This window comes from Spermophilus citellus (assembly GCF_964194105.1).
Source record: "Spermophilus citellus genome assembly, chromosome: 3".
NCBI lineage: Eukaryota > Metazoa > Chordata > Mammalia > Rodentia > Sciuridae > Spermophilus > Spermophilus citellus.
The window spans coordinates 48137632-48163378 of NC_138184.1; the positions used below are offsets into that span (position 1 = coordinate 48137632).

Consider the following 25747-nt stretch of genomic DNA (forward strand, 5'->3'; position numbering starts at 1 on the left):
CATGGAAAACACAGAGGAAGTCCTGATGATAAGGAGCTGATTTGATTACTGGTGAGCTATAACCTCAGAACACCCATTATTAATATCATCATATAAAATCCACATCTTTTTATCTGAAGACCTTGGAACAGATAGATTTGTTGAAGATTTTGAAATATTTTTGAAGGATAAAATAAAGCCTATGATTCTTGGTTTGCAAAACCAGTGAAGCCTGGGAAGTACCCGGCAATTGCAAGTGTATTTCTTCATCTTCAACTACAAGTGGAATAACTCAAGATTATAAAGGTCTTGTCAGGTGAGGTCCAGTTTTACCACCAAAGAAGTTTGAAAAGCTCTGTTTTCAGAGCTGCTTTTTAGAAGAGTAGATATCCAATGCCAAGTGAGCCCAACCCAAACTCAGTGCCACTGAGATTATCATGGTGTGTTCTTCTCACCAATCCCTGATTTTCTTTTTCCCTTCCTCCCTTGAACCAGGTGTTCCTTTTTTTTTTTTTTTTTTTTTTTTTTTTGGTACCAGGGATTGAACCCAAGGGTGCTTAACCACTGATCCACGTTCCCAGCCCTTCCAGCCCTTTTTAATATTTTATTAAAAGACAGGGTATCCATGAGTTGCTTAGGTTCTCGTTAAGTTGCAGAGACTGGCTTTGAACTCAAGATCCTCCTGCCTCAGCCTCCTGAGCCACTGGGATTATAGGCATGCATCACCAAGCCCAGCTCTAATCCCCGATTTTTCAAGGTCATTCCATTTCATTCTCAGTGCATCCTACAAGGTATATCAAGCTGTTTCTGTTTGTTATTGTGGGCTTGTGTTTAAGAAGATTCAGAAGGGGGCTTTATGACTCATCTAGGGATTTACTAGAGAACAGCAGGGCAGGGAACTGGAACTCCCAACTCAATGTTGGTACTCTTAACCACTAGCCAACACCATCTTCCACTAGAGGGGAAAACTGCAAAACAAAGAACCCAGAATTGTTGAGGCTATGTCTGTCATGCAAAGGCAATTGAAGAGAAGCATGGAATTATCCAGATAATTCAGAAAACAGCAACTTTTTAAAAAAGTTTGTGGCTGGGTAACCAGTGTCTCTTTACTGTTTGCATCTTTACAGAATGGGTTCGTTCAGGAGAACTGCCTCTGGACTCTAGGGCACTTTGGTGCCAGGTGACTCCATGCCTTCTTACCTCTCCTTTCATAGCCACTAACTTTGTTCAACCTCTCAGTTTTGCCACAGAAAGCTAGGTGCTCCACATCCACTGTCCCAGGGCAGAGCTAGGGTGCCTACTGAGGGGGCATGTGGACTCCCCTGGCCAGGGGGAATTTCAGGCTGCAGCCACTGGACAGAATATCTAGGAAGATAGGGAAGGGCAGAAGGACACTGTTTACAGGCAGTTCTAGAGACTCAGACTCCTCTTTTTAGTACCCCTGTGTCCCATGGGCAGATTTCAGACTAGATGGGAAAAGCATAAAATGCTTTCAGGTCACCAAGTGGTCAAAACCTAGAGAGGGTTAGAGGAAAGGAAACCCAGGATGTGAAGAGGAGCTTTAAGAACCTTGGGCTCTTTTTCCTTAAGGCTCTTTTCCCTTAATGTGCACTAGATGAAAGAAAGCAAGGCAATCTGAGCAGGGGCATCTATTTCTTGGCATTTTGTGAGAGCTTCCACCACCATTTTTGGTTCCAGGCAAAGGAGAATAGGGGTGGGGAGGCCCTTAGGGCCAGGTGGGCATTTGGGGCCTTTAGTGTGGGGCAATTTAGGGCCAGGAAGAGGCTGTAGAAGGTAGGATAAAGTCTGGAGCCCCAGCTTGCACGCCCAAGGATAATTAGCTGAGGGTGGAAATGGGGGACTGGAGGAACAAACCCAAACTGCCACCACCCGAAGTACCCAGGCCACAGACATTGCCCCTTAAGATCAAGTGCATGCCCACAGATGATGAAGATCGATTCCTGTGTGTGTGTGTGTGTGTGTGTGTGTGTGTGTGTGTGTGTCTTCCACCCTTGACCGCTAGAGGATGGGAACCACAGAGAACAAGAATCGCGCTGCAGTGTGAGGCACTGTTTTGGGGGTGGCGCTCTTAGAGTGCTGAAGGGAGGGGGACACACATCCTACAACCCCGCCCTTCCAGAGTCCCAACAACTGCGGGCATCTAAAAGTGTCTAGAAGTTCCGGGAGCCCTGTTTGGCCAAACTTCACAGTCTTCTCACCCGATAACCATCACCTAGATCCGCGCGGCAGGACCACGCGTCGCGCCTAGCTGCACTGGGTCTCATCCAGACGAGCAATCGTGCCCCCGAACCCCCTCCTACACTGGCGGCTTTGTAGGATGTTTGCTTCCACCCTAGCCTCTAGCCAAGAGCTTAGGTACCCTCCCCCAGGGGTAAGAATGAGGAGGAGGTCCTCCACGATGTTCCGCGTCAGGGCAGCAGTCTCTGCGGAGCCCCAGTGGGAGCGGTCTGGGACAAGCCAAGGGGTCCAGTTTGGAAAGTTGGGGTTCAGTCTCCCGCGGGCCAGAGGCTTTGGAAGAAGCATAGACGGGCAGGCGGCGGGCAGGCAGCGGCTGCGGAGTGGACCTCTCTTTCAGCAGATGCCTGGGGGATGGGGAGCCTAGAGAAGGGGGCCCAAAGGGTGGTGTACCCCGCCTCCCAGCACCCCAGCCCGTAATACGGCTTTAAAATCCTGCCGAGTTTGTCATAGGCCGGTATCACCACGCATGCGCATAGGCAAACTAGAGTTTTTCTCCCCCCCCCACCCCTGCCTTCCCTCTCTCTTTCCAGCCGCCTTTGGTTCTGCAACTTAAAAAAAAAAATTATATATATATATATATATATATATATATATATATTTTTTTTTTTTTTTTCCCTGAGAACACCAGGGAAAAGAGGAGTCCGAAGAAAGGGAGGGAAAGAGAAAGGCAGTTGGCCAGCAGGGCCGGGGGGTGGGTGGGTGGGAGAAACGGTCCCCGCGGTCGGTCAGTCTGTCTTTGGGGCACAGGATCGCGTGGAAAGCTGCTGCAGGCTCCAAGGCGCCGCCTCCGCCGCCCAGAGTCCGGTTCCCTGCCGCTGCTGCCCAGCGAGCTCCTTCCGCCGCCGCCACCGTGCCCTGGACCGGTCGCCTGCCCCCCCCCCCCTGCCCCTCGGACCCCCGGCACCGAACCAGGAGGTGGGCAGCCTTGCTGGCCATGGACCGCTGGAGCTGAGTCGCCGATGTGGAGCCCTGAGCTCTTTCTCCTCCCAAGCCCCGAGCCCGCGGTGCCCTAGCTCCTTTTCGCCTTCGCCCTGGAAAGGCGGGGAAAAGAGGGACATTAACCCGAAGAGAGAAAGAAGGGGGTGAAAAGGGAAAAGCCAGCGTCTCTCCGGAGGCAATTTCCCATTGCCCTCTCAACAAACGGCGCGGCAGAAAGTTTAGGGGCCGACTTTCACTCATTTTTGCGCCCCGTTTTTTTGCCAGACCCTAAAATGAAAGGACAAAATTTGGCTCCGACTCTTGCAGCTCTGATGGCGACTTGTGCGTTTTCAGCGGCATCTCCTGGAGAAAAAGCCATGCGCGCCTGATTGTTCTGTGGCCCCAAGGCTTCAGTGGGTGTGTGTGTTTGGGTGTGTGTCTCTGTGTGTACACAGACGTCCGCACACTAACTCGGCTGCAGGATCAGCCCCTGGAAGCAGACGTTTCGGCCACAAACCGAGAGAGGAGGAGCTGGAGATCAGGAGGCGTGAGCCGCCAGAAGTTTGCAGAATCCGTGGTGTGAATGAACTGGGGGCACCTGGGCGCAGGGATCGGCCCCCCTTCCCCCGCCTCGGGCCAGAGTTGAGTAGTGGGTTGTGTTTTTTTCACTCTCTTGTGAAGAATTTTTTTTTTATTATTTGTTGTAAAGTCTTTTGCACAATCACGCCCACATTTGGGGTTGGAAAGCCCTAATTACCGCCGTTGCTGATGGACGTTGGAGAGGGAGCGCCTCGCCGCGGAGCAGTAGTCTGCGCGCCCTCGCCGGACCCGCGGCTCCCTCTTTGCGCCCCGGCGCGGCCCTGCTTCGGCTGCTGGCTCGAGCTCCTCCGCGCCCCCTCGATTCCTGGGCGCATCTCAGCGTTACCCCAGCTCGGAAGCCCAGGCCCGGGCGCCAGTGCCCGCTTCGGCTCAGGTTCATTGCGCCCACCCGACGCGCCCGGTAGGACTTCTCAGCCCTGCTCCAGATCGTCCCCCTAGGCTTAACCCGGCCGCTCCGCTTGGATTCCTTGGCTGCCCTCGCTCGGGTGGCGACTTCCTCCCCGCACCCCCTCCCCCTCGCCATGAAGGTAGGTGTTCTATGCGCCGCGGACGTTCGCCACTCATTCTTTTCTTCTCTTCTTCTCTTTCTTTCTTTCCTTTTTTTCTTTTTGTTTTGGAAGTTAACCGAGTCCCTTCCACCTCTTCCTATTTCTCCCTTTCTTCAACCCTCTGAACTCCTGTGTCGCTGGCAGGGTCTCCTACCTCTTCACCCCCTACCCCAATGCTCCCGCTACTGCCTCTGCGTACTCCAGAGACCTCGTCGCATCAAGCATTCTGCAAATCTTTTCAACTTTGGAGAAAAAGTGGGGAAGATCGATGGTAGAAAGACTGAGAGTAGTTCACGGACGACTTTCTTTTTACCCTGAGATTCTCGAGTGTAGTTTACTGTGTATATATTTCAGGAACAGGATAATGATTCAATTCAACAGATATTTATTAAGCGTCCACTGCGCGGGCACCAGGGGGATGTGTGGCAGGGGCTCGAAAGGGAAAGGGAACTCTTTGGTTGGGAGATCTGGCAATGGGACTAGAGGCCAGCTACTCAGAGAAGCGCATTCTCTACCCCCCACCCTCCCGACCTAGGCCAGGTTGCAGGCTAGTCTCTGCCGACTAACAGGGAGGTTACAGGCCCCTGTGCCTTTAAGAGTGCCTGGCGGGGGGCCAGCGCGCACCCCGGCTCGGGGAGTAGGGTCGCGTTATTAGCATTATTAGCCGCCACTGGGTGAGCTCAGGCACTTTGCAGTGGCGGTGGGGGCGGGGAGTAGTGGTCTTGGTGGCTCTAATCCCGTGGGTTGAGAGAGCGCGCCCCGACCCCCTGAGCGCAATCGGCCTGGTTCTTTAGAAACCCTTGGGCCTCCGCGTTGGGAGAGCGGGCGGGGGCCAGTTTGTGAACTCGTGTTTGTTTTAATTGTCAGTTGTCTGTTAAAGCCGAGTCACACACTCGGAGGGTCATCGAGAGTTCACTTTTTTAAGAAAAGTTAAACGTTTCTTCCTACAATATAACTTTGCTTTTCCCCCAAACAACTTTTCCTCTTTCTGCCTTCCAAGTTTAGATCCTTATTTCTATTCTTCTTCGTCTTTCCCATTTTCAGTTTTCTGGAGAATAAAGTTAGAATTGGAATTAAGATGTTTCCTAAAAGCAAACAACATCCCTCTCCCCCCCCCACCCCGCCCCAACACCACAAAAAAAGGTAAAATAAAATAAAACTCGAGTCCTCACGGCCCTGTTTTACTTTCCAATCCCGGTCTAACATCGGGGCTACTTCTCTCTCCTCTTTCTTTAAATGGACAGTTCGTTGTTTGGAAGTAACTTGGGCCCTGCTGTGCGATCACACCTCCTCAGCTCTTTGCTGGCTCACCAACATTCGCATTCACTGCGGAATCACCGAGAGATTTGTTTTCTAGACAGCCTCTACCAGGGGGCAAAGCTGAGAGCGCGAAGCGACCCAGAGGCAGTCGAGAAAGTGGGGCGTGTGTCGGAGTGTGTGGATTCTTGCCCTGCGTGTGTGTGGGGGTGGTGGTGGTGGTGGTAAAGGATCAGTTGTTCTCAAGACTTGACATACCAACGTTAGTCTCCCTCCCACCCAAGGGAAGACCCTCCCAGGGAGGCCCAGCCTGATTCCCTTGTCTTCTCTTTCCAACCCACCCTTCCCCTCCCCTCCCTTCCCGGGAACGCTGCGGTGCACTAGAGGTTAGCACTGTGCGCGCAGAACTCGGAGCGGTACCCTGAGCTTTTTCTTCCCCCCGCTGGACGGTACCGGCTGCCCCCTGTTGGTTATCTTGAGGTAGGACGCCGCCGAACTCCGTTCCTGGAGCCCGCCTGCTGCAACTCCTCTCTCCCTCCCACCTCTGCACCCCCTCCATCCTTTCCAACCACTGGGCCCCACTCTCCCAGCATGGCATCTCTAAAGTCCCCAGAAGATTAATGCATTGCGCAGCCGCTGCAATAAGAAGGGACTGTGGTCTAACCTAAGCAAAAGGGGCTTCAGGTTGAAGTGTTGGTACCTTTTTCTGGGTGTAGGAGAGAATGTGGCCCTAGGAGGACTCCAGTGTGGCCTCAGCTGTCTCACCAGGTTTCTCTGTGGTCTTTCACAAGTATTGTTTTCCCTCCCTCGGCCTCAGTTTCTTCGTCTATTAAAAAGTGGGGGTAAAACTGTCTCTAAAAATTGGAGGTTGGACTGATTTTTAATTTTCTTTCTCTCTCCACGGATTCTGCTCACCTCTGGGCAGAGTTGAGCCTGTTTGCAGAGAGATTTAGACAACTTGCATGAGAATGGGTAAATGGTGGTGGTGGTGGTGGTGGTGGTGGTGGAGGAGGAGGAATGTATGTATGTGTGTGTGTTGGGGTCTGAAGAGTCCTGTGGAGGGGATGCATGTATGGCAAAAAATAGGAGAGCTAGGACAGACATTTCTTCTCTTGGAGCCTCCAGTCCCCTGACCTGCCATCTGTTCTAAGACCAGGGTGGTCAAAGGATGTTCACCTTCTTTGCACTGATTCCTGCTCCAGGAGTTACCTCTGCTTTCTTTCCCTGGCTATTCCCTACCCCAGCTGTGCGCCTGCACACAACACAGCGCTGTGAGAATACCTACCCCAGGCTGCGTGGGATGGCTGTAGTTCCCCTGCTCCTAATCACAGGGCATGGGGAGCAAGGGCTCCTTCCTCTGATGCCCCCAAAGCGGACCCCCTGCTGGCCTGGGTCGGCCCATTCTTTCGCATCACATCTCTTCTCTCTCTTCTTCGCATTCTCCCTGGGCAGGATGTCCCAGGTTTGTGGTTGCAACAAAGTTTTTTTCTCTGCAAGTTTTTTTCATTTCTCTTCTTGCTTTTGGAAGAAAATAGAGTGAGGAAAACAGTTGCTTTTTTTTTTCTCCCCCACCAAGAGCCGAGTTTCTTCTTGGAGTTTCCCATCTTCCTTTTCGTCACCGGGAGCCCGAGTCAAACTCACTTCTTCCGCCTAGTTGGCGTCCCTCATCACTTTCACTCCCAGACTTGGGCCCTAGATATACAATCTAGTAGAAGGGGATGCCCAGACCGACTGAAGTGATGGGCCCAGTGGAGGAGGTTAGGAGACCGTGCCCAGTCTTTTTGTCATTTCTTTTGAGCAGTCACTGCCTGTGGCTGCTCTAGGGTGCTGGGCGCGTTTGCGCGCGCGTTCTGAAGCTCCTGGGCTGGAGTCCGGGGACATCCTCTGATCAGTTTTCCTCATCAAAACTTACTTTCCCTTACCCCTCAACATCCCCCACAGTTGACACCTTTGATCTAACGCGGAGACTTTGGGGGAGAGACTTAACGCGGGAGCCATGACATAGAGCTACTCTGGATTGGAAAGGAATGCCCTCCCTTCACCTTACCCCACCCTTGCGCTGAACCTGGCAAATGCCCCCAACCCTCCTCTCGGTGCACAGGAGGAACAGCTTCCCAGGGTCCTTACAGTGTCGGCTTCCCAGGGCCTCTGTTGGGAAACTTCTAGCTCATTCTTCTGACCAGAACTTTTGTTTATCCCTGGTGTGACAGTCTCCTGAGAAGTCTCATTTCGTACTGTCTTTTCGGATCAGATCTTTTGGTAAACAGATGGGGATGTTTTACCCTACAGAGTGGATGTATTTATTAGTGAGTTCGCTGTGGGTTCCTCGAGTCTTTCAAACTTGTGGGGCCTTTTCTGGGTTGCGATGCAATTGGAGCGGGAAGAAGGCCAAGGTGTTTCCGGGCAAGAGCGCGGGGTTAAGTGGAGGCGCTACTCGCTGGGGCTCTCCTGTTCGATTCTGGTTGGGACACCCCAGCCTACCCTACCCTGGAGCTAGAGAGACCCGAGTCTGGAGACCGGATGGCTCCACTCCTAGCTGGCCCCGGTTCTGGGAACTGGTGGACTCATCCCGGGGCGTCGGGCCACAAGTAGGTTCGGTTTGTGGGGTTTCGGCTCTAACAAAGAGATCCGCTGTAATCCGCCGAATCTGTTATCAATTTCTCCTCTGCCGGTGCCCCGCCCCACGCGCCCCGCCCGTAGCGAAGCTCCAAAAGTGCGCGCAGCCGGCAGAGATCTGGGTCACCGACTCAAAAGCACGTCGGAACCTGTGTGTCTGTGCACGAGTGTGAGTGTGTAAATGTGCATGAAGGTGAACGTGTTACGCGTGTGTGTGTGCGAGCGCGCGGCTTTGGCCGCGGTGGAGCAAAGTAGACTTTGCAGCTTGGGCCGCGCGGGAAAGCAGACCTTGTAGCTCACCCCCTCCCCTGGAGGAAACTTGACACTTCAGTCGGGGGTGGGGAGGGAGACTGAGCATTCTATCTCCCAGGCTGGGGAAACCCCAGATTTCCATTCTCCAGGATGCGCCCCCAGCTTTGCGGTGCTTTGGGGGAGGACTGGGCCCCGGGTGCGGAGCCCTGGTTAGCTGGCGCTGAAGAATTCATAAGCATTTTCTCTCTGAGAAGCCCGGAGGTGTCTGGACCCAAAGGACTGGCTCTCGGGGAAAAGTCGCGGCACGCTCCAGAGCCCCTTAGCATTTTCAGCGCTGCCTGGGTCCCCTCCATCCCTTTTACCATGGTTTCCAGGCAGGGCTCTTCCGCCGCTTGGAGGAGGCTCACCTTTCTTTCCTTTCCCGAAGAAGGGGCTCCCTCTGGGGCTGCGGGCGGCACAGCGCGACAGAATTACGCTTATCAGAAATGTAAAATGCGATTTTGGAAACCCGCTCCTCCCACCCGCACTCGCCTAGCTCCGCCGCCGCCTACAGGTGGGGAAGTCACCAGTGGGCAGGAATGTCAGGGGAAGCTTGCAAGGCCAACTCCTGCCCTTGAAATTCTTCACGAAAGGAACCTTCGCCGCCCGAGGCCCTGAGACCTGGACTCTGGGGCACAGCTGCGGCTTGGGAGCCAGTGCATCTCTGGCCCTGCCAGGAACTCAACTCGTCCTGTCCTCTCCCCACTTCCCTGCCTTTCGGAATTGACTAAACTATATCTAAGTGGGGCTGGAGAGGCTACACTGGAGGCGGGGTGGCAGCGTTCCAAGGTCAGGCTCTTGGTGCAGCGATCGCGAAGTGGCCGACAATCCCAGACCGGGAAGGACCCAGAGAAACTGGAGTCCTTCTGGGCTTCCTGTCCCCTCCCTCCACAGCAGCTGCCGGGCATGGGGGCAGGAGGGGAGAATGAAAAAAAAAAAAAAAAAACAATTTGGGGGGAGGTTGTGAGAAGGGCAGGGAACGTGTTCTTTCCCAGAAGGATGGGACCCAGAACCTCTTCTTTCCTCAGGAGTTCCATTCCTTCTCTGAATCTGAGGAGGAGGCCGCAGGCAGGGGTGGTAGTGGTGGTGGGGGGCACCATTTTCCGGTTTCTTTGGTTGGGAGAGCAAACCTCCCTGTTCTCCCTTAGGCCCCCTCATCTCCTTCTCCCCGCCCCAATCAGGCTGAAGAGCGTCCTAAAGGAAACCCGGGGCTGCTCTTCCCCATCTGGAAGTGGCTTTCCCCAAATCGGCCCGTAAACTGATTATGAAACATACGAAGTTAATTCTGAGCTGCATTTCCCAGCTGGGCACTCTGGAGCGCGTTGGTCCCCGGGGCCTCGCCCCCCACCCCCTGCCCTTCCCTCCCGCGTCCTGCCCCCACCCCCACCCCACGCTGGCCACCCCGCCTCCTCCGCAGCCGCCTGCGGCGCGCTCCACTCGCCTTCGCGCTCCTCTCGCCCGCCCATGGAATTAATTCTGGCTCCACTTGTTGCTCGGCCCAGGTCGGGGAGAGGACGAGGGTGGCGGCGGGTTCCCGAGTGAATTCCCGAGGAGGGACCGAACTCAGCGCGAACTAGAGGGGAGCGAGGGGGTGCGGGACTGGAGCAAAAGCAGGAAGGAGGCAGCGCCTGGCACCGGGGCTTTGACTCAACAGCATTGAGACATGTTTGTAATCGCTGGCGTGCCCCGCGTGCAGGATCCTAGCGAAATCAGATTTCCTGGTGAGGTTGCGTGGGTGGATTAATTTGGAAAAAGAAACTGCCTATATCTTGCCATCAAAAAAAAAAAAAAAAAACTCACGGAGGAGAAGAAGCGCAGTCAATCAACAGTAAACTTAAGAGACCCGATGCTTCCGTTGTTTAAACTTGTATGCTTGAAAATTATCTGAGAGGCAATAAACATCTGCTCCTTTCTTCCCTCTCCAGAGTGGAATATTAAGCCCAGGAGTGGCTTTGAGGACGGCTGGAAGTGCAATGTCTTCCAAGTTCTTCCTAATGGCTCTGGCCATATTTTTCTCCTTCGCCCAGGTTGTAATAGAAGCCAATTCTTGGTGGTAAGTTCATTTCTATGTGTATATTCCTCTTTTTTAAAATTTTAAATTGGAAATTCTTTTGTAAGATGCTGCAACATTTAAAGCTAAGTAGTGAATGTAGGTTCATTTATCCAAACCATGTATGTATGATCTATTTTACTTATACATATTTTAAAATTAGTATTTTCTTTTAACTTGTTGATATATTGTAAAGCTTTATCTTCAGTTCCTTAGGAAATCAGAACCTGTAAATCTAGGCCTTTTTTCTGTAAGGCCCTTGTTCAGACCTGCGCTTGTAGAACATCATGTAATAAAAGGGAACAGAAATTCACTTCTCTAATAATTGTAAGCCTATCTATAAAATTTATTTTTTTGCCACCTCTAGGTAGTAAAAATGAGTCTCAACTTTTATATTTTTTGTCACTTGAGGTTATTAACCTACAGAGCAGCAGAGTGGTAGGGAGACAGTTCTACACCAAGTGGAGAAGTGTTTGGGCTTGAAATTTGATCAAAAGGAGGTGAACTTGAAGTAGTCAAATATCCGTAGTGGGGGTTTCTTTCTTCTTTCTGGAAGGGCCTTGTAGACTGCAATATATCCAGAGGATTATTTTTGACGGCACTCTGGATATTTTTTCCCCTGTAAATGAATAGCATTTTTCTGTCTGTCAAACATGACTTCTGTTCACTGGATACCCTGTACTGAGTCCTTCACAATCACATAAGGAACTCTTTTAAAGTATCCAGAAACGTGGTGAATTTTCTTCAGTGCGTATACTTGTCCTTCTGTTCTTCCATCAGTCGAAAAGAACTGCTATCTCCTAGCCATGTCTAATTGTGTCTACTTTCAGCATTCATATGTTTTCAAGGAAGGCAAATCCAATTTGTGGGGCAAAGTGAGTCACTTTTCTCTAATGTCAAAAGCAGTCCCCCCGAAACTGCCATTTCTCCCTTTTCTGGGTAGATTTTGGAAATATAGGTTCAGGTATATGGCAAATGAGGGCAAGAAAGGGAGTGAAAGCGCTAACTACAGAGCCAGCTGGCAGGATGGGGACTGCACAATACCTCCGTTTTCTGAGAGGAGTTTAAACAGAAGAGTTTTATGAAGCCCTCCTCATACTTTGTCATGAGGACAAGCAGGAGAGAAAAAGCATCTGTGTGCTTAAAACTATGTATTGCTGACATGCTTTCAGGGGGCCCACCTCCAGAGTTCACGTAAATCTTGAATGCACATCTCCCCCCCTTTGCAGGTCGCTAGGTATGAATAACCCTGTTCAGATGTCAGAAGTATATATCATAGGAGCACAGCCTCTCTGCAGCCAGCTGGCAGGACTTTCTCAAGGACAGAAGAAACTCTGCCACTTGTATCAGGACCACATGCAGTACATTGGAGAAGGCGCGAAGACAGGCATCAAAGAATGCCAGTATCAGTTCAGACATCGAAGATGGAACTGCAGCACTGTGGATAACACCTCAGTCTTTGGCAGGGTTATGCAGATAGGTAGGAAACCACTTAAAATATATGTGAACTGTTTTTTTTTTTTTTTTTCCTAGAAAAAGTCTTCCATGTTTGGGCTGGATGAGGAGGGCATCTTCCAGCTTGGATGATGGCCTGGGGATTTTTGTCATTGCAGTGGTTCCACATCTGATCCTAAGTTTCTAACTTTAACCAGATCACAAGGGGAGCATAAGGGACACCTCCATTTTCCTGAACACCTACTTTTTATAAAATGCATTTTGTTGAAAGTAGAAGCATAAAACTTCTAGTTTCTCAGAAGCAAATGGTGGTAGGGAGAGGGGAGTCAAGTCATTTAGAACCCTTTAAATGTAAAAACTCTTTTGTTAGAAGTTTCTTAAGCCACAATTCAAAGGACCAGACATCAAACTAAAAACTCTTTCAGAATGCTGGATAAGTTGCAAGTGAACAAGGTTTTAATTTTCTTAAAATAGATATGTCCTGAGACCACGATGATATATATGTTAAAAGCTTTTTTTTTTTTTTTTTGGTTCTAGAAAGAATTTTAATTAGAAATGATGCAATTTGCATGGATGATTTTGACAATTGACAGAAAAGCACATCTTTGGGCTCTCAACCTAGGAACTTAAAAAAATAAGTTTTAAGTATATTGCTTACAGTTGGGTTTTTATTTTAAATACATTGTTGAACTTGTTATTCCATTCAGGGAGGAGATAGCATTTAAAACGAACTGAAGGCAAAAAAAAAAAAAAAAAAAAAAAAATTGAAAGATCAGTTTGCCTGTGGTTTGGTTTAATAGTCTAGGATCCTACTTGACAGATGTGGTCCTATGTGTGTTTCCTAGTGTGAATATTTTAGGTCTCTTTACTTTTATGCAAACAAGACCTTATAATTAATATGATTGCAGTAACTGAAAATAAGAAGCTATTTATCAAAGCAATTAACTGTTTACACAGACTGAAGATAAAAGTTAGCTTAATATCCATCACGGATGGATAAAATGCTTAAAAAAAAAAACACCCCAAACCCTGAAAAGTGCATTCATTGAGAACAAAAAAGAGTTGTCAGTAGATGTTTGAGCCAAGGGGCTTCATAAACTAAAATAATACAAAATTGGAAGCCATTCCTCTTACTGAATGGGAAAATGGCTTGGAGCCCCAGCTTGCAAGCTTCATAGGCCTTTGTTCTTTCAGTTAATGATTGAAATGTGCTAATGTATACACTGGGGTTGGATGGAGGGGCTGAGCTTCAGGAACATAGGAGTGGTCCTTGCATCTAGATTCATCTGATGGAGTTAACTTAGGATGTGCTGGAGACTTAATTCTGCATTCTGATACGGTGTGAGAGCTATAGACTCTTAAAACTCTTTTCAAATAAGTTTTCAGTTTCCCCCCTTTCTTTTATATTCCTCCTCAGCTGCCTGCCTCTTAAATGATGGGACCATATTTTTTTTTCCACATGGATATGAGTTAGCAAAAAAATCATACACCTCTGATGGGAACTAGAAGAAAAATCGCAGTTGGAACTGTTTTTCTGTGTAGTCACTTGAACACAGCTTTGATTTAATGTCCTCTTCTCATCTTCATACATGGCCTGTTTGGGGCCAAAATGCTCAGAATAAGCTATCATTTGCTAAGTGAATTTAAGTTCTGCTGAAGATTTATTTTAAATTGGATCCAAGATTCAAAGAGGCTATTTCCTCAGGGAATAAGCAGAACACTTGGGACAAAGGCCTACATTTAATTGTCCCTCACAAGAACACTCTCTGGTCCTCCCTCAGCTGTGTCGCTGGGATGTGAGTGGGTGGGGAACCTCCAGACAGCCTTGAAGGGGCCCTCCTAGATGTTGTGGGCAAGTCAGCTGATGTCCCTGGAAGATGAGAGCACATGCCGCATCCTTCCTGGCCAAAGTCCCACAGTGCCTGGTATCTCAGAACAGAAGGCTGCTGCTGGGTGGCTTGTGGTGGGACATGGATGGGGCCTTCTCTTTCATGCTTATTAGAATGAAGAGATAGAGAAAAGTAAAAAATAGAGTCAGTTTTTATGCAATAGGAACATGGACCCAAATCCAGGAGGGGAAAGTTTCTTTGCTTTTACTTCTCCACTTCAGGAGAAGTTTGAAGGGAATCAGCTCAGAGAAAATTTAAAAGACCTTTGATGCCCAAAGTACTTAGTAACCCAGGGACAGTGAGAGTTAATTCTTGTCTGAGCCAATCTGACTGTGTGAAGGGCCAGTGTCTGAGAAGCTCAGCTGCCACCTCTGACCCGCTCCTCAACTCATTTTTCTAAGGTGCCAGTTGGCTTGGAGGCACCGTGCACAATTGCCTCATGAAGGGCCCGCTCTTCGTTTTGGAAACTCTCATTTTTCATCATGCTAACCCTTCCCATCCAGCTTTTGTCCCCGTCTTGTCTTTGTTTCCACACTGTGAAAAGATATGTCAGGAGGGCGCCATTTTTAAGGGATGTGAGGATCCAAGCAGATGTAGATTTCACACAGAGGGAAACCTCACTGAATTAGCAGTATTCCAACCAGGGGATGACTATATCCACAGGCCATTAGCCAAAGAGCACTTTTCAAACTAACATTTTTTTGCTGCAGTGACCAGTCAGCTTAGAGATGTCTTCCAGGTTTGCATTCTAGGGCAAAAAAAGGAAGACGGACAAAAAAAGAAAAAAAAAAAAGCAGCACTATTTGTATTTTCAAGATAGACTTAACGAAAAAAGCAACATTTGTGTTTTGTGTAAAAGCCCCTTTATACTCTGTGCACTCAAAGGGCAGTGTCTTATTTCTCTCTGTCCTCAGAGGATCACTTTATCTCCTCTTCCTTTAGCCACAGTTTCTTTATTCTACAAGTCTCCTGTCCATGGCCATGACATTTTCTGTATTATCAGCGTTAATCCTCAAATAACTCCCTGGTATCTGTCTGCTCTCCTCATTTGTTTCTACTCCCTCCATGTTCTCTGCCTCTCTAATCTGAGCTAGATAGATTAGATGCTGCAGGAACTTTCTGGATCCTCCTGCCAACCACGAGCACTCCTCAAGTTATTCATTTTTAAAACGTGGGAGGGGGAAGGTCTGTGGTGAATCAGAGCCACCGCCATTCCTGGAAGGGGATATCACAAATGGCCACAACTCAAGTGTGGAGCAGGGACGTCCCAGGAGAGGGCCGTCTGCGGATGCTTGAGTTGGCATGGCCATCCTCCTACAGAATGGTCTGCTGGATACATAGTTGGCATAGCCATCCTCCTGCATGGGACTAGGTCCTGTTGTCACCTGTCCTGCTGCTGACTTCTCATTCCTTCAAAAGAGGTGGTTAGCAAGCTCTCAAAGTAAGTGCAGGAGAAACTGATTCTGATACAGGGATTTCCATGCCAGAAGGGGCCTTTCCCCCCTGAGCATCTCGTTCAATACCCTTATTTTACAGTTGAGGAAAGTGAGGCCCTTCATCCCAAGCCCCGGTCCCAGCTTCAGCTGTCTGAGTTGAAGGCTTTCTCTCTAATCGGACACTTTTTTTTATCAAGTGGCTTCTTGTTACACATAGAAATGTCTCCATATGCAAATGGAATTTGAGGTGGCTTATGATAGCCTCTATTTTTCTTATTACAAATAGAGTTCCTATAACTTTTATGAGAAGATATATATATATATGTGTATGTATGTGTGTATATATATATATATATATATATATATATATTATATATTTTTTTTTAAACTGGAAGGAGACTAACTCCCCCTCCCTCTTCCCCCTAAGCTGTGTGTGCGTGTGACACTCTGAGGCAGAGACAGGAAGATGGTTGCTGTAGTGGCAGTAGAGAACAGCAGTGTTTTAAAAGAATATGAGTAGATACTTGTTTGAGTGAGAAGTACCAGGCCAATCAGTTTGGGATTTAAAAAGCAAGTTTTCATTTATCACTCTTTATGAACACGTTTAGAACTGTCCCCTGGGCAATTAAAAAGCCTTGTCCAGAGGCAGACTTTGTGCTGCATGATGGGACAGAAGGAGAGGTTACAAGTGGCAAAGGAGGAGGTGCCAGGCAAAAACCCAGTATGGCCACAGTTGTGTGGCCATAGGAATAATCTGGCTTGGATGGGGCTGGGGGCGTCTAAGACATGTAGAGGCTCCAAGCCTAGCAAATTCTATGCTCCTGTGCAAAATGAAAATAATACCAAACATTAGAATAAGGGTAACAAGTCTACCCCAATTCCAAGCTTTCCTTCAGTGACTTCTTTCATGGACACTTTGGGAAATAAGAAGTTTGGATATCTTCAAAACAGCCGTAGAGAAAATCAATCCAGCACTGCTGCCTTAGGTTCTGAAATGTCAGAGAGAAGATACCAAAGATCTCCTCTCTTTTGTTACTTGTTGCTTCTCTCTGTGTTGAGGCTCTTTCTTAGCTCCCCCTTGAGGTGGGCCCAGAGCCTGGGTGTCAGTTAGGGATAGGGAGGGCCTGTGGTAAGCAGCCAGGCTGAGGTTTATCTCGGCAGGGCTTGCAGTGTTGGGGGCTTTGCCTGGCCCCATCCCCTAGGGTAGTCCAGGGTGGGCATGTGCTGGGGTTTCTTCTGCCCTGCTCAGTGGGACCAGGGCTGGTCTGTTAGGGGCTCACCCTGCCCCTCAGCAGGGACTGCACACCTGGGTGTGGGGTGTGTGGGGGGGTGGATTCTCCTTGTTCCCCTGCCCCCAGCCTCCCAGCTGATGTGCTGGGGCTCACCCTGCTCCCCACCCCAGCTAGCATGTGTTGGGCCTCCCTCTGCCCTCTCCAGGAGACCCAGCGGGGGGGTTCTCTCCGCACCCCCAGCGGGTCACAGGCCTACTGGGTGGGCAGGCCACCTGGTGACCCCACGTCCTCGCCCGCAGGCAGCCGCGAGACGGCCTTCACGTACGCGGTGAGCGCCGCGGGGGTGGTGAACGCCATGAGCCGGGCGTGTCGCGAGGGCGAGCTGTCCACCTGCGGCTGCAGTCGCGCCGCGCGCCCCAAGGACCTGCCGCGAGACTGGCTGTGGGGCGGCTGCGGCGACAACATCGACTACGGCTACCGCTTCGCCAAGGAGTTCGTGGACGCGCGCGAGCGGGAGCGCATCCACGCCAAGGGCTCCTACGAGAGTGCGCGCATCCTCATGAACCTGCACAACAACGAGGCGGGCCGAAGGGTGAGTCTGCCCGCGCGTCCTGCCCCGCCACCAGGCCTGCTGTCCCCAGCCACAGTGGCTTCCGGTGCCTCTACCACCTCCTGGCTGTTTCTGGCTCGGCATCTCTTTCTCTTTCCCGGTCTCATTCATCTTTCTTTGTGTCTCTCCGCCTTTCTCCTGTCCTCCTGTCACCACCCATCTCTTCCCTTCACGTCATCCGTCTCTGGAGAGGGGTACACACCCCTGAGAGGGTTCCTAGGAGTGAATCATCCCACCTGCCCATCCCAGCCACCTGCTGGACGAGCTAGCTAGATCTCCCCTTCCTTGTTAGCCAGTCCTCGGAGCAATTTTAAAAAATAAAAACGTTAATAATTTTCTCCCTCCTCCTTGGATCATGTTTGTGGTTGGATTGCAATTTGGAGAGAGAATTTGTGTTTATCCTCAGTAGATGCCCCACTGAGAAAGGCCTCACCCCAGCTCTGAGGCCTTCTCTTTCTTTTCCTTTCCTTCTCCCTGCTCTCCTTATGTCATTAGATAGCAAGCCTATGGGTTGAGGGTTTTTAGAAAGGGCTTTTCTAGGAAAAACGACAGCATTTTTAGCAGCGTAGAATTTTATAGGGCTGACCAACGGGCCAATCACAGGGTGGCTGTGGAGAGGAGGGGAGCAGCAGCAGTGCCCAGTGAGACTGGTCTTGCAGCCCTCTTGATTCCCCCAGACCCCACTCTCTCCTTCTCCTGGTGGGGATATGAAAACCTACCCCACAATAGTTAAAAAGACCCTTTTTTTTCCTGTGGTTAAACACATGGCACTTTATGGCTGCTTTAAAATGAAGGGGTGAAAACTTTTCTTAACTTTGGCAGCAGTGAAAACCAGGGTCATTTTTTTTTTTTTTTTCACAGAACCCAAGGTAGGTGCCAGGAACTTTCTGGTCAGAGATTTCACTCTTCTGTATTTTGGGGTGAGGAAAAAGAGAGATAATCACAGAGTAGATCGTACAGGACTGGAAGGAGCCTTAGAACCCTCTGGCCCACACCCTCATTTCAAAGATCGGGAAACTGAGGCCAAGAGAACCACTTCATGACTGTGGAAGAAAATTAACGGATTGAAATCTAAGTCTAGGTTCATTTATATTAAACTCTTGCATCATAGTTAGGGGTGAAGGGCCAGAGCTTTTGGAATTAGAGGTTTCAATCCAGTTCAGTCTGTTCCTTTTGGTTTCTGAGCCTCCGTTCCCTTACCTCCACCTCTGTCAATGGCCATGACAATGACTCTCACTTGGGGTTGTTGTCAGGACTAAACAAGATCATGTGGTAGGTTGAACCATATGACATTGGCAATTCGTGGCCATTTTTGACTGACAAAATGATAATTTCATTTGATTCAGTCTAAGGTTTTAGTTTTAGTGTCAGCCAGTAGTAAGTGCTTGATAAATGATCACTTAATTATTAAATGTTATGGAGTAAAAGATGTGGAGAAGTCAAAGATTGCATAGATAAATCCTGCTAACTTATCTTCTTCTCAAATATTAAACATTTGGGGGTGTCAGGAAAAGATAAAATTCTGCCAATTTTTGCCTGTGGTTGCCTTCAGGACTCAAATAATCACTCCAGTTGAAATGTAGCCTCCTGTCCCCGGCCTCCTCTGCCACAGAGCCTGCACTATTCGTTGACATGGTTGGGTTCAGCCCTGTTCTGTCTGAAAGCCCATGACCTGGCTCCTATCCTTATCAGGGACACCTCACTCCACTCTGTGCCTCTGACCAGAAGCACCTCCAGGAGAGAGGTGTGGCTGACTGCTCTGGGTCCATCCAGGGGTGCACCCATATTCCACACTCTCAGCCATCTTTAGAACATTCTTACAATTCCCCGCCCGCCCCCCCCCCCCCAACATGGAGAAATCATCAGGGGCTTGACAACCAAGTAGAGAGGGTTGGGGGATTTATAGATGACAAGAGGGGACTTTAGGAGATTTTGAAAGGTACCTTTCATATTTTAATTTCACTCAATATCCACATTTTTAATAGTGGGTTTTATTGGGGGCATATTCTATCATTGGAGCAGTAAGCTGAGTTTAGATCCTGGTGGTGAGGTTACATAGAAGACAGCTTTTCTCCAGGATGGTGGGGGTAGGGGTGGGAAGTTGGGCACTATGCCAGGAAGTCATATTAGAATTTCCTCAGGGCATTAGCTTTTTATTTTCCTCAAAGGGGAGCAAAGGTTAAATATGTTTGCAAAACCTTCCTCTGACTAGCTGAGTGCCTGAAAGTCTTTATGCCGAGAGTACACTTTGGCCCCTTTTAAAAGAAAGCCCCTTATGAATCCCTGGGGGAGGAAGGTAGCTGTCGGGTGGAAGCAGCCTCCAGGTTCCTGACTGGCCCTCACCAGCAAACCCACGCCATGTAGATTCTGCAAGGTTGCTGGCACAAGGAGCTGTGGGCAGTAGGGACTATAAATAGGCAACCACCACCTCCCAGACTGCTGGGCACAGTGCTGTGGGGCCAGACCCATGGGCACTGCTACTGGGAGGCCAGAGATGACTGGGCAAGGGCCCAGACGCCATGCCCCCATCACCCTGGAGCAAGACCAGATGTACTCTGTCTGGCGTGCTGAACACTCTCTGTGCCTTCCCTCATTTTATCCTTTTAACAGTATTGAGAGGTTGGTACCTCACAGTCTCCTAGACGGATGGAAAATGATGCTTAGCAAGGTGCAGCTAGTTGCCTAAGTTCAAGGGCAGAGTCAGGAACAGAATCTGTGTCTACCTGGCTCCAGGGTGGGTGCTTTTGGCCTGTGCGGTAGTGGGCAGGTTAGAAGCAAGAATGGCGACACCTGAAATCTAGGCCCAGTCTCCCCACATTCTGTCTATATGGCCTGTGTAGGTCACATACTGTCTCTGTGTCACTCTGTTGTCATCTAACCCAGATCGAATGAGATCAAGAGCTGTGGCAGTGCCTGGCACACAGTAGTGATTGTATAAAGGTTCAAACCCCAATCCCAGTGGGGATGGACCCCTTCTAAATTCAAGACTTACCAACTGTGTGACCATGGGCAAGTCCCTTAACATGAGCTCAGAGTACAACTTCCTGGGTTCAAATCCTACTCCTCCACTTCCAAGTGGCTGGAGGAACTCATCTCTCTGGTTCTCACTTTCCTTCTCTGAAATGGGGGTGATAAGAGCATGTGCCTTCTGGGATGGCGGTCGGGATTCATTCAGGGAATGCAGACAAGGGATTGTGAAGTCACTGAGATGCATGTTCCCAAGTACTGGGTTTCCCTAAAAAAGAAGCGAATGGAATTATCCACCCCCGTCCCCATTCAAAAACTTAGCCATCATATTTATTTTGTTGAGTTTTTATAGAAGGCAACACAAGCCTTCTGGTAGTGGAGAATGAAGAAGTAACACAGCCCCTAATTGAAGCCAGCTCCACTAGAAGGTGAAGAGCTTTGTTAATACAACCCACACCCATGTCTTGGGGTCCTCCATGAATTCGTACACTAACTCCCCTCCCTGTTGCTCCTAGACGGTGTACAACCTGGCCGATGTGGCCTGCAAATGCCACGGAGTGTCTGGCTCATGTAGCCTCAAGACGTGCTGGCTGCAATTGGCAGACTTCCGCAAGGTGGGTGACGCCCTGAAGGAGAAGTATGACAGCGCCGCGGCCATGCGGCTCAACAGCAGAGGCAAGTTGGTGCAGGTCAACAGCCGCTTCAATTCACCCACCACGCAGGACCTGGTCTACATCGACCCCAGCCCCGACTACTGCGTGCGCAACGAGAGCACGGGCTCCCTGGGCACGCAGGGCCGTCTCTGCAACAAGACGTCGGAAGGCATGGACGGCTGCGAGCTCATGTGCTGTGGCCGCGGCTACGACCAGTTCAAGACCGTGCAGACCGAGCGCTGCCACTGCAAGTTCCACTGGTGCTGCTACGTCAAGTGCAAGAAGTGCACGGAGATCGTGGACCAGTTTGTGTGCAAATAGTGGGCGCCTGCCTGTCACCCAGCCCCACTCCCAGGACCCACTTATTTATAGAAAGTACAGTGATTCTGGTTCTTTTTTTTTTTTCTTTTTAAAAAATATTTTTTATTTTTTCCCCAAGAATTGCAAGCAGAACCATATTTTTTTTCTGTTACCATCTAAGAACTCTGTGGTTTATTATTAATATTATAACTATTATTTGGCAATAATGGGGGGGTGGGAACCAAGAAAAAATATTTATTTTGTGGATCTTTGAAAAGGTAATACAAGACTTTGCTAATATAGGATGAGGGGATTACAACATACCCCCCAACTTAGCTGCGTGGAGGTAGTGTGCATCCAGAAAGTAAATACATTTTTTTTCTTCTCAACTCTGGAGTCATATGGGATGGGTTAGGATCAGTTGGAAGAGGATGGTGCAGGTCTGCTTGAGATTCTGCCTCTGTGACCAAAATGAGTTGTAAATGCTCTGGTGCAAAATAAAAGGTCTTGTAACAAAAAAAGAGAGAAAATGAGATACTGCCCCCTCCTGTCACTTCCCAGGGGCTGCCAGCCTGCTTTTATATTTCCAAAATGATCATGTTAAATATAAGAGCAAGAATCTTGATCTTCAAAGAAAAAAAGGTATATCATATATCTCATTCTTCTCACATATTCCATGTACAGATGGTCTTATTCTAATAGCTGGTGCAACTTGGGTAGCAGAGAGGAAAGTCCCCAGAAATTAAAAAAAAATTGCAAGCTTCTAGATGGAGGCCATGATTGGAAGGTGGTCTCCCCAGATGATTCTGGCTATTATTTTGATCCAAATGATTTCGCATAATATTTTGTTTGGGGAGGGAGCATTAGCTTGACTATAAGGAAAAAAATATCTTGTGATTTTCTTAGGGATACTTGGTTCATAAAGGCTAGTAATGAAAATAATGCATGAATTCCATCCACAGATCCTCAGGCCAAACAGCAAGCTGATTGCATAGAGTTCCACACTGCACCAGAACAGAAAACCCAATTTGAGGGGGGGAAAAAAAAAGTGAAATCCACCTTCCCACTTGACCCCAAGCCCTCTCTGGTCTCTCTGTGCCGTGATGTGATGCTGGCCACGCTTCCGAACGGCAGCTCCGCTGGGTCCCCTTTGATTATAGGACAGGAAATGAAATATGAGGAGTTCCACTTAGAAAACAGTGCGCTACTTAGGGATTTTTTTTCTAAAACTTTTATTTTGAAGTGCAGTAACTTCTTATGTTTCAATGACATTACTCGGCTAACAGAGTCCACAGAGATGTCCCAGTGATTTGCTGTTATAATCCTGTGTTGAGACTATCCACCCGTGCTTTTCCTATTTTACTGCAGGTGTACCCCAAAACTGTTCCTAATATACTTGAACAGTTGCATTTATAAGGGGGGGAATGTGGTTTAATGGTGCCTGATATCTCAAGTCTTTTGTACATAACATATATATATATACATATATAAATATAAATATAATTATATCTTGGTGCAGCCAGTGATCTAGATTTACTGTTTACTCGGGGCTTATTTTTCTGTCTGGAGCATTGTCGTCCTTCACTGCAATTTATCCAGTTGGGATTTTTCCAAAAGTTTTTTTTTTTTTTTTTTTTTTTGAGTCTTGAGCTTGGCCTGTGGCCCTTGCCGAGCACCAGGAAGCAAGCTGGTTTCTGAGGAAGCTTGACAGTCTGACTGGCAGAAGTGCATGTTGATTTGGAGATTGTTTTCCTCTTTCCTGTCCAACTTCTTTTGTCCTGCCTCCTTTTCTTTTTAGACTGTGTGGAGAGGGCATTATTTATTCAGTGCAGGTATGGATGGTAAGAGGTACAGCCCAGAAACATTGTCATCCCTTCTCACTGTGTTTAGCTCATTCTGCAGAGTGGAAACTGGTACCTGTCAGACTTGATGGCACTTATTTGAATCCCTAAGGAAAACCCAGTCCACTATATAGATAGCTAGTTTTTTTTTTTTTTAACCAGGACACCTCTTTTCCCAAAGTGCCATCAAGTGTGTCCCTATCTCAGACTCACATGGTTTTCAAGGTTTGGGACGATGCACATCACCCATACCCTTTGTAGGCTTGGTGGCCTGCACATCACCTCAGCCAGCTGTGGCTCTTAATTTATTGCACAAGGATATTCACTTCCCCTTAGTTGCAGTGAATTGAAAGAAAAGATCTTGAAATTAAAAAAAGCACTAATGAGTTTAAAATGTCACTTTTTTGGTTTTTATTCTTCAAAAACCATGAAGTACTTTTTTTTTATTTGCTAAATCAGATTGTGTTCCTTTTTAGTGATTCACGTTTATGAACAGAGTTGAGTTTAACGATCCTAGCTTTTAAAAGAAACTATTTAATGTAAGATATTCTACGTGTCATTCAGATATTAAGTATATCTTCTATGGCCTTTATTTTGTACTTTTAATGTACATATTTCCGTCTTGTGTGATTTGTATATTTCACTGGTTTAAAAAACAAACAAACAAACATTGAAAGGCTTATGCCAATGGAAGATAGAATGAATAAAATATTACTTGTATATTGGTAAGTGGTTTCAGTTGTCCTTCAGATAATTCATGAGGAGGTTTTTGGAGAAAGGCATGAGGGATAGCTTAGGATCACTACATGTTAAAATAACGGAAGAGGAGAGAGGGTTTTTTTTTTTTTTTTTTTTTTTTACCAAAACCAAACTATTTGGAAGCTTCAAAAGATTTCTATATGTAACAGAACAAAAGGGGAATTCTCTTTTCCTATATGTGTTCCTCAAAAAAAAAAAAAAAAAAAAAAAAGCAAGCAGATGGCTTAAAGCTGGTTATAGGATTGCTCACATTCTTTTAGCATGATGCATATAACTTAATTGTTTTAGAGCGTGTTGCTGTTGTAACATCCCAGAGAAGAACCAAAAAGGCACATGCTTTTATCCATGACCAGATTTTTAGTAAAAAAAAAAAAAAGATAGCTTTATGTTTACCACTGCAACTATTGCACCTTTATGTTAGAGCGTGAGGTGGAGCAGGTGTGCTATCTCTATGCCCCTTTGAAAACAGTTTTTATGAAAAGAAAGCCCCAGTCTGCAATTAGAACACGTTTTTGTGCTTTATGGAAATGTACACCTGATTCTGGCCAGTCCCGCACAGATTGATACTTAGCCCTTTGCATCTTTTTGTTCTTTTTTCTTTCTTTCTGGATAACCTTGTAACATTGAAACCTTTTATGGACGCCAAGAATACATTACTCCACAAAAAAACAGTAGGCCAACATATAGAGTGTTTAAAATAGCATTTCTGGGCAAATTCAAACGCTTGTGGTTCTAGGACTCACATCTGTTTCAGTTTTTCCTCAGTTGTATATTGACCAGTGTTCTTTATTGCAAAAACATATACTGGATGTAGCAGCGTCAGCATATTTTTTTTCCTTCTCATCCTGGAGAGCATTCAAGATCTTCCCAATACAGGAAAATTAACAAAAAAATTATATACAGGCAGCAGCAAACAGGGCCGTGTTCAAAATGGTCATTATGGCCTTAAGTAAAAGCAAGATTTTTGTTTCTCAGTCTAGCGTCTCTGTTCAGTTTTTTTGAGGTACTGGCCTCCTGAGGTCAGTAGCCTCTCCAAAGTCTTTCTCAGATGATTTTGCCAATACCAGTTTTCAATTTGTGTTTACAAAACATTATTCAAACCACTGGTGTCCCCAGATATGATGTGATAGAAGGACACTGAGTTCTCCAGACAAGACTGGTAGTAGCTGACTCCTGTAGATCATTAGCAAAACCAGTCCCCAAAGATGGAGTGGCCCATAATATAAATATATAGAGAGATAGATAGAAAAGTTGCTTATAACTTGAAACGTATATTTAATAGAAATAAGCACCAAGGCACAGAACTAAATAGTGCATTATTGCTGTAAAAAGTATACTTTAAAATATTTATTTTTTAAAAATAAGTGTTTTCTAGTCTCCTCTCTATGGAATGGTAAATACAAGATGCTGTGTTTTGAAAGATAATGAAATAAATTGTTTATTCAGGAAACAGAGACATAGGAATGAAAACTTAGACGTCTTCTAACTTACCTGTTGACACAAATTTTTACACTTCAATTGGATGACTGGGTAGTGTTTTATTTTAGAAAAACATCAGCAAAAAATGGATGTTGAGAAATTAAAGGTTGGGTTGAGTTTTTTTTTTTAATGTATCAATTTGAATCTAGAAGATTGAATTAAAATGCTGTCTTAGGATTTCCAAAGCAAAAGGAATGGAGAAAAATTGCATCTTAGACCATTTTTATATACAGTGTACCATTTGCTGGGTTAGAAATGAGATAAAGATTATTTATTTTTGTTCATATCTTGTACTTTTCTATTAAAATCATTTTATGAAATCCAGTGTAGTCATGTGTGTGTGTTTAGCCGACAGGGGTACCCATTGAAGTTTGATGGCTTAGGGTGTCTAGAACACTACCATTTCAGGCATGTACACAATATTATGTTTGAATCTAAAGGATTCATTTTGTACTTTAATACTCTTATTTTCTTTTCCTGTTGCTAATTTTTCTATTTCTTGTTTGCTCTGTGGCTGCTGCTAATATGTACACGTTATAGTGGGAGGTTATTCTTCAATGTAGTCTTTTAGCACAGAGAGATGGGTTTTGCCATGCAATGCTAAGGCA

The 25747-nt window shown here is 47.4% G+C and overlaps 1 protein-coding gene across 3 annotated transcripts; it reads left to right on the forward strand.

Annotated features, from left to right (window-relative positions):
- Positions 1-2931: 2931 nt before the first annotated feature.
- On the forward strand, positions 2932-25440 carry WNT5A (Wnt family member 5A). 3 transcript variants are annotated; one of them, XM_081285053.1, is made up of 5 exons: positions 2932-3153; positions 10394-10521; positions 11748-11998; positions 16830-17122; positions 20623-25440. In XM_081285053.1, exons 2-5 carry the CDS (start codon positions 10442-10444, stop codon positions 21079-21081), a joined length of 1083 nt encoding a protein of 360 aa, XP_081141179.1. In that variant the 5' UTR covers positions 2932-3153; positions 10394-10441; the 3' UTR covers positions 21082-25440. The 3 variants fall into 3 exon arrangements, with proteins under 3 accessions (XP_081141179.1, XP_081141177.1, XP_081141178.1); XM_081285051.1 differs by lacking the exon at positions 2932-3153 and adding an exon at positions 3164-4283; XM_081285052.1 differs by lacking the exon at positions 2932-3153 and adding an exon at positions 3164-3797.
- Positions 25441-25747: the final 307 nt, after the last annotated feature.

Bases quoted from the DNA above. Each gene is read 5' to 3' on its own strand.
- WNT5A (XM_081285051.1), top strand. The intron at 10,522-11,747 runs GTAAGTTCATTT...CCCCCTTTGCAG, and splicing joins ATAGAAGCCAATTCTTGGTG to GTCGCTAGGTATGAATAACC. The intron at 11,999-16,829 runs GTAGGAAACCAC...CCTCGCCCGCAG, and splicing joins TGGCAGGGTTATGCAGATAG to GCAGCCGCGAGACGGCCTTC.